Here is an 8,553-nt window from a genome sequence, read left to right as displayed (position 1 = left end):
TAAACTGCTGTGGGCTCCAAAGACACTAAGTTCCCTCTAGAGGGAAATCAGCCCTGGGTTCCCATGCTGCAGACCTCCCTCTACCCCAACACTCAAGAGTAGAGGCCAAAGGTGGAGATACCTCCGAATGTGGGGTGTGCGTGTTCCAGGACACGGGTAGAGAGCACTACTGAGCCATTGAACATTCCTTATACCCACAGAATGAGCATCTGGGGGGACTCTTGCCTATGGTTCTTGACCCTGTCACTGATCACACAACAAGATAAACCATCTTCTTCCCATTGACGTTTCTGGTCTTCAGCCCCAGATACCGGCGGCTGTTCTTCTCCGGCTGCCCATACAGCATGTTGACAAAGAACTCTGGTTCATCTTTGTCCCTGGGTTGGAAGGTCAGAAACCTAAACATAGCTCTTAGCTTGCGACACAGATAGGTCACTGCTTCCGCTTCCTCTGATGGTTCCTCATACACGGGCTGCTTCATTTCCTCATAGGCAGACAAAATCACTGCCTGAAATAAGTTGATCAATATGCAGATCATCACCAGTATGAACGATGAGAGGAATAGGACCCCCAGAACCCTGTTGTTGGAGAACTCGGTGTTCTGAAAGGCTGAAACGCAATAGGAGAATATCGTCTGCGTGGCGTGAATCAGGTTACTGTAGTTCCACTCGTGTTGACCGAACACCAGGTAGCCGAAGGCCACGTACACAAAGAAGTACACGGACACCACCAGCGCCATGTGGCAGATGCCGGGAAGGGCGGCCTGAATGGCCCTCTGAGCCAGGCGCACATCATAAAAGAATCTGGAATACCTGAGCGTCTTCAAAATGGTCAGAAATAACAGGAAACCCAAAATGACCCTCATGACGTGATCTACTTGAGAAACTGCGTGAAAGGGAATGAAATCTGCAGGGTTCGACAGGTAAAACCGAATTATGCCCGTGGCCAAGAAGTGCCTCCTGAAGAAGAGCACAATCAGCACGGCAAATATGCATTTTAAAGCCAAGTTGAGCAGATTATACACACTTCTCACGTAGGAGGCCCTTTCTTGCGTGATGATATAGCCCTCATCGACGATGTAGGCTAAAACAAAAATGAGAATGGCCACATACAAGTAGACTTCCGCTGAAGTTTCCCTGTCGAAATCAGCAACCGAGAAGGAGTGCACGGATATACTCGTGTTCACAACTCCCAACTGAGACGCCTCGAAAATGACAGAAACGCTACAGAACAGACTGACGTCTGGATTGAAGGTGGTCAGCTCCAGAATGACGGCCCACGTCTTCTCGTCAAGCCAGCCGCTGCTCTGGAGTTCCCTGAGCCTCACGGTGGAATTAAACTGCTGCTGTTCTGGGAAAAAATAGAATGCATAGCCTCCTGACCCGTAGGTGTGTAAGAGTCCGTGGGAGAAATAGCCCCATGTCTTCTCCGGAGGCTTGTAAGTAAACCCGTTGGCATGCTTGTCCTCGGACCTCTTCGCAAGTTTGGTCCAAAGGCTAGAGTAGTTTCTCGTGTCTTCCGGGTCAGTGCCATAGTTGGGATGACAACGGACTTCTCCTTCCATGCTGGTTTGCGCAAAGTTGTTGGCAGGCAGGCAGGCTTTATCGCCAGGTTTTGCCCTCACCTGCCTCAGCAGGGGAAGACCCAGGATTTTAGAGGAGCTGTCGGGAAGAAACGTTGGATTCGGGTCATTGTGGAGCAGAGGCACCAGCACGCTGTTCAGCCACCTGTAGATGTCCGCCAGCTTGGTCACCGAGCCGAGATCCACAGAGAACTGACTGCGAATAAACTGATTATAGTAAAAGCTGTCCGTGTGGCGCAGGAGGGCGACGAGGCTCGACAGGAGGGCTAGAAAGATGAAGTGGGTCAGAATGTAACACAGGAACAGCAAAGCCCTTCTCTTGATTGTCTTCTTTCTTTTGAATATTAGGATTTCATCTTCGGTGAGGGGCTGGTACATCCTCGATCTTCGGAGCTGCACGATCAGCTCGTGTCGCTCTTGCATTTCTTCTGGGCTCAACTTGCTTCGCAGCTCGATCTCGGTATACTGGTACCCGCTTGCCCATGGAAGGTTTTTACAAAACTTGGGCCTACTTGTTCTGAAGCATGACAGGAGTATAATTTTACATGTCTGCACCAGAAAAATGGACAGACAGAATGAACAAAACGATGCAACGAGCCATTCCATTGACTTTTCATAGCCATAGGTCAGCCCGTAAAATATGATGAAGAACGAAGATATAATGGAAATGGCGAAAACCAAGAACCACGCTATATAAATGCAACATGGGGACAGAGTGATACTGCTCTTCTCCTTGAGTTCTACAGGAGCCGTTTGGGAAGGCAGCTCTCCAGAAGCAACATCTTGATTGTTATTTGTCTTTGCTTTACTGGCATTTATATTTTTTCCCTGGGTGCGTGAGACCTTGCTCTCTCCTTTCTTTCGCTGGCGCGGAGTCGCAGAGAGCACCTTGGTTGTCTTTTGAAGTCTAGGACCTTTCCCAGATGGAAGATTCGAAGGCTCCTTGGTGGCTGCACGCACAGTTTCATGAGCATGCCACTTTTTCAGAAATTCTTCCCAGTATATATTTTCTAGCTCCAAGGAATCCTTCCGGGGAGATACCTTTTCTAGAGTCACACGAGGCTCCCTCTGGGAGTAGGTGAACAGAAAAGTGATCAATAGTTGCAGAGGGAGTGTAAATAAGACACTTTCCAGTCCTATCATCATTAACCTGATGTACCTCCCCTCTTCTGACTCTGTTTCTTCTGGTCTGTCGAGATTAAAGAACATAATATTACACAGAAGGGAGGCCATCAGCATTGCCAAACAGCAGGACAGTCTCTGAAGCCTAGTGAATGAACTAGAATTAACGCTGGAGAAAATAGAGAACCACGTGTGATCTCTCCCCATCTTGTAACTCGATTCTGTCAGGAAATAGTCCTTTCTGTTTATAGGCTTGTCTGGGTCCGTAACATGAAATGTTCTGTCCAAAGAGGTGTCAACAGAAAGCCATTCCCGGCATAAAAACAGCCAGATGCGTCTGCTGAACAGATTTTCCACTTTGATTCTGCTTAAATACCAACTGGGGGCTTTGCCCTCATTGTTGTGCCACACACGAATGGAATGGATGTCCCCCAAGTCACTTTTCGCCGTTAGGAGAAAAGTGTAGATGCTTCCCCGGTAGAGGGTTTTAAAATAAGGATGGCTCAGACAATGCACATCACTGGCACCGTCCGTCCCCCTAAGTTGGATGAAGACATCGGCCCTGGTCCCAGCCCCACCACAGCTTCCTGTAAAAATAGTGACGAGGTAACACACCTTATCATAAGGATCGTTATCAAGTAGAATGACCACATGTAGCCGAAGATACTGATCCACGTCATCTCTCAGCAAGGCCCAGAAAGCTAGGATTATGTACGTGAGCATAATGAAAAGTACGGTGAAGAGCGTCACAGGGTTTTGGGTAATGTTCTTGATGACCTCCAACCGTAGATCTACAGGATTAGGGACCACAATCACCTTGGCCGTCAGAAAATGGGTTTGCAGGTGGGTGCTGGCTTGTTTTATTAGGTCCAGCTGCCGCCGGGCCCTCCTTGTGTTTGCGCAGATACAGTGCACTCTACGCCAGGTGGTCTTCTCTCCGAGAACACAGGTATCTTCTCTCCAATCGCTCTGGATCCCATACATGTCTAGGCAGTGAGCGCTGAAAAGAGCTATTCTCACCAGCTTTTCACTGGCTTTCTTGACAAAACGGGGTGCCTGCAGAACTATGATCAAGGTGCACTCAGACGAGCCACTTCGCTGAGCTATGACTTGCAGCAGGGATGCTGGAAGGCAAACCACGCGGGCCTCCCTAACTGTACAGGCCGAGTCAAACAGGTCACTCTGGTTGGCCATGGGAGGGATGTCATGGGGCACGAGGAAGGTGGCGACCAGAGCAGTGGGGGTCATTTCACTGCCGGCGTATACCAAAACCGTGAACAACACGGTCACTTCGGTCACAATGTGGACCAGCAACTCCTTCACTACACTGCTGTCCACCTCAAACCTAAACTCCCCTGTCGTCATTGAGAAAGACTCCTCAGCTCCCTCGGGCTCATTCTCGGGTCCCACTGTGAGATTAAAAGCCGCAAAGCTCAAGTTTTTTCTGGCGATGTACACTTCGGCTACATCAGGCATGATCTCGATCACATCGCCGTTAGGTGTGCTTCCTGTCATTCTGAATCCAACCACCTCTGCAGAACAGCTTTCCTGATCATTCATCCAAGGAAAGGGATCATCTGCAAATTCACAAAACATGGTGGAAATCGGGGCATTTGGGGGCAAACTTGGAATACTGCTCACGTTTAGCGTCAGACGAAAATAATTTCGACTGCTTTTCTCATTGCTGAAGACGTCAGTCACGTCCCACTTTTCAGCTTTCCTGACGTACACGTTAAAGCTGGAGGATGTCATCGCAGTGGTCTCATTCCCTGGCACTTTACCCTCCAGTATCGTGTCTGCTAGTAATTCCAACTCGTAGAAAGGCTCATCAACCACTTCGTAGCTAACGGTCAGTTTAAAGATATTAGACAAAGTTGTTAATATCCCAGTGCTCACGATTTCTATTTGTTCAGAGTAAAACTGTGGATCTTTCTGTCGAGACTGTTGGAGGGCTCGATTTGCTTGCCAGATCCTCACTGTGGCGAGTTTCTGAGCCATTCGAGTGAATCCAGAGGTCGTCTGGGTCAATTTAGTAACACTCATGACTACCTGGCTGACTTCCACCAAAGTGCTATTGGGAAGAACGAAAGTCTGGTTGACAAGGTATTCCCGGAGTCTGGTTCTCTCAGCGTGCAAAGTTAATTCAGGTTTCATGATATTCAAAACAGAAGCTGCTATATATATTAAATAACCTGCAGGTAGAAATTCCTGGTTGTCAAGCAAAGTAGATAGCGATGAATTTGGTCCCATGGTGAAGTTGAATAAGCGATCGAGCACATCCTTCCCTGAGATTTTGTCCGTTGGAGCATGTACAGTCGCATGCAAAGTCACCTGAGAAAAAGCGCCTAGAGCGTCATACACCTGAACGTGGATCTTCACGGCGTAACGACTGGCCAACACGCCGACAGGGAGAAAGGAAGGGGGCGATGTGGACTCACTCCCCAAATACAGGATGGCCCCCAAGGGGTTCTCTTTTACAGAACTGATCTGACCAAAACCATACAAATCAGAGACTACCATTTTGTATGTAAGAGGGATGTTCTTGTCCTTAAAATTATTACACCGGATGACAAACCTGGTAAAAAATGCAACTCCTTTATCTGGATTAATGGTGCACTCTCCGATTTGAGGGACACAGTTAATAATCAAGGGGTGCCTCAAGTCCAAGGTCTCCCCACTCCAAGTTGCTAGATGCACAGACATCCAAAACTCAGCTTCAGGAAAATCCTTAAAAGCAAAAGCTTTTATAGACAAAGAAGCACCATTCCTCCCTGTTGTGGTGTGTTTCACCCAATCAAATGTTATCTCATCACCTGAAGAGGACAGAATCGACCATTTATAGACATCCTGCCTCGCTGAACAGTTTGTGCAATTTAGAAACAAAGAAAATCTGTCTGAAATGACCAAAACGGCACCACAATTTTCAATACAGGAAAGGTTTGCTGCGGGGGGTGGTCCTTTGAGCACGTGTACCATTTTATCAATATATGCTGTCCTACTTCCCTTCCGGATCACCATTCTGAAAAAATACACACCTCCACCTTTAAGTATTCCTGGTGAAAGTGTTAGGACAGGGCCAGGGGCCCATCTCCAGCTCAGATCAGTTTGCTTCGGGTGACAGACGCTGTTGCTCATCACTGTAATCTTAGCTCCCTGGTAGTTTTTTGGATCTGTGGTACAGTACCAGGAGAAAAGGAGTCCCTCTGAAGGGTTGTCTGACTCTGGATCCGAGGAATTCGTTCCATCCAGAACCAGCCTACCTGTGAAATTAACTGTTATGTTGGGACCCCCAGGAATAACTGCCTTTAGGTCACTTCTAACGATGGTGACGTAGATGACATCTGAGCCTCGTGCCTTAAGTGTCTTTTTTTTTCCTTTGAAGATTTTGACTGTAAATCTAAACACATACACGCCCCAAGATAAAGAATTTGGGGGGATATACACAATTGCTGGAGTTTCCCCTAAATGGACATTTGGTCTATCCAAAGGTGCATTCCAGTCCGGCACAGCATTTATGGAGGGCACGGAAAAGACTTGCCACTGTGGAACAACTAAGGATGCGTTCTTGCAGTTAAACGAAAAGCTTGCATTGAAGGTATCCTCCATCTTCCTGGTCAACACCACGGGAACACCATCTTTGTTCCTATTGATCTTTACCATGGTCACCTCACAGGTCGCCTCATCGGATACTTGGCAGGACACCGAAGACTCGATGGCTTGAGGACCGTCCGAGTTGACAGCTTCCAAAACCACAGGCGTGGGCCCGTCCGTGGGACACTTGGTTTGGGCCACGAAGCCCGCGTAGGGGCGAGGGCCATCCGCGGGCAGGTCGGAGGCGGCGCGGCGGGGGCGCCGCAGGTTGGCGGGCGGGACCCGCACGAGCCGGAAGGTCCACTCCGGGCGCCCGAGCGCGCGCGGCAGCGGGGTGCGCCACAGCAGGGACAGGCGGCCGTGGCGCGCGGACAGCCGCAGGTCCACGGGCCTGGGCGCGGCGGCCAGGCGGGCGCGCAGCACGACGCGCAGCAGGACGCAGAACGGGCGCGCGGGGCCGCGGGGCAGGCAGAGGCGGCCGCCGCCGCGCAGGACCACGCCGCCGCCAGGGGCCGCGCGGGGCCGCAGTTGGAGGCGGGCGCTGCCGGCCGGCTCCCCGACGCCCGGGCCGCCCCTCCAGCCGCGCGGCGCGGCCGCGTCTCCCTGCGCCGGGCCCCCGGTCCGGGCGGCAGGCGGGGGGCGGCGGGCCGAGGCGAGAGCCGAGCTGCGGGGTCCGGACGCGGGCGCGCCGGGCGCCCAGGAGACGAGGACGGCAGCCCGGGCCCTGCGAGGGGCCGGCGGCTGCGGGAGGAGGCCGCGATCCAGGCCCAGGCCCAGACTCAGGAAGAGGAGGAGCGCGGGCCCGGGCCGCATGGCGCCGCCTGCCCGGGAACCTGGGAGCTGCTGCCGCAGGCCGCGGGGGTCCAGCCAACCGCCGCGGGGGGGCGCGGAAGCGGGGGGAGGGCGCGGGCCGCGGGGTCACGACCCTGATGCGGCGAATGGGGCGGGCTTCCGGGGTCCCACGCCCTTGTAGCCCCCGACCAGGACTGCTAATGGAATTAAGGCGGCCCAGGTTCCCAAGAGCCTGCAAAGGCCCCTTAGCTGGAATCCCCCTCCCCTGGGCAAAAACCAGAGGGACTGTGAGCTCCCTGAGAGCCCAGGGACGTCTGACTCTGGGTTTCGTTCTTTGCTTTGCTTTTCCTACTTTCTTAGGTTGAAACCCGGAGTCCTTGCTTTTAGATCTTTCTTCGTTTCTCATTGAAGCATTTAATGCTGTCAACGTCCCACCCAACACTGCTTAACTGCCTCCTGCATATTTGTGGTAGTGTTGTTATTCAATTAAAAATACTTCTACTTTCCCCTGTTTGGGTTTTGACCCATCCATTGAAATGCGTTGTTTAATTTCCAGGTATTTGGAGTTTGTGTGAAATCTTACGGGTATAGGGATTTGGAACTTAAGTCTGTCGCGATCAGAGAATACATTCGATATGATTTTGAACTCTTTACATTGATTGAGACTGAAAGCTCACACAGCAGTGTGGTCTGCCTTGTATTGTGCATTGTCCTGCACAACACATGTCGTGCACAGTACAAGTCGTGCACTTGAAGACTACGGGTATCCTATCGTCGTTGGGTGGGTCGTCCTACAAATGTCGACTCCATCAAGATAGTTGGTACCCACCCGTCTCTTCTTCCGTGTCTTTTCCGGATTTTTCTCTAGTTTTTCTGTCACTGCTGAGAGAGGCTGTTAATCTCTCCTATGGTGACTGGGAGATTGTCTCTTTTCCCCTTTAATTCTGTCCATTTTCGCTTCATGTATTTTGAGGCTCTGTTAGATGGATACACATTTGTGGTTATGTCCACATGAATTGGTCCTTTTCTCATGATGAAATGTCTCTGTTTATCTCTAGTAATGATCTTTGTTGTGAAGTCTATTTTACCTGATATTCCAATGCTGGATGATATGTTGATTGTATCTCAATAAAACTGGGAAATAAAATAGCCATACTAGCCTTCTTATGCTCACTGTCTCTATGGCATATCTTTTGTCTTCATTCACTCCTTTTCAACTTATTTATGTCTTTATGTTTAAAGTGGTCTTTCGTAGGCAACATTTAATAGGATTTTATTTTCTTCTCCACTCTCTCTCTCCTTCTCTCTGAGTGCCCCACACACCAAGGATAGGCCGTGTAAGGACAGAAGAAGGCAGGCATCTGCAAACAAGGGATATGGCGCTTACCGAAAACCGGATCGTGCTGGCGCCCTGACCCTGGACTTTGGGCTCCAGAGCTGTGAGAAATAAATGCTTGCCGGCCAGA

The 8,553-nt window shown here is 50.6% G+C and overlaps 1 protein-coding gene across 1 annotated transcript; it reads right to left on the bottom strand.

Annotated features, from left to right (window-relative positions):
* Positions 1 to 6: 6 nt before the first annotated feature.
* On the bottom strand, positions 7 to 7,349 carry LOC112818891 (polycystin family receptor for egg jelly-like). Its single transcript, XM_025865976.2, has one exon. The coding sequence runs from the start codon at positions 7,106 to 7,108 to the stop codon at positions 251 to 253; it is 6,858 nt and encodes a 2,285-aa protein (XP_025721761.1). The 5' UTR covers positions 7,109 to 7,349; the 3' UTR covers positions 7 to 250.
* Positions 7,350 to 8,553: the final 1,204 nt, after the last annotated feature.

Source organism: Callorhinus ursinus, unplaced genomic scaffold (genome assembly GCF_003265705.2).
Source record: "Callorhinus ursinus isolate GAN/ISIS: 27379988/994484 unplaced genomic scaffold, GSC_fseal_2.0 scaffold2127, whole genome shotgun sequence".
NCBI classification, from domain to species: domain Eukaryota; kingdom Metazoa; phylum Chordata; class Mammalia; order Carnivora; family Otariidae; genus Callorhinus; species Callorhinus ursinus.
This window is presented reverse-complemented; position numbering and strand designations above follow the sequence as displayed.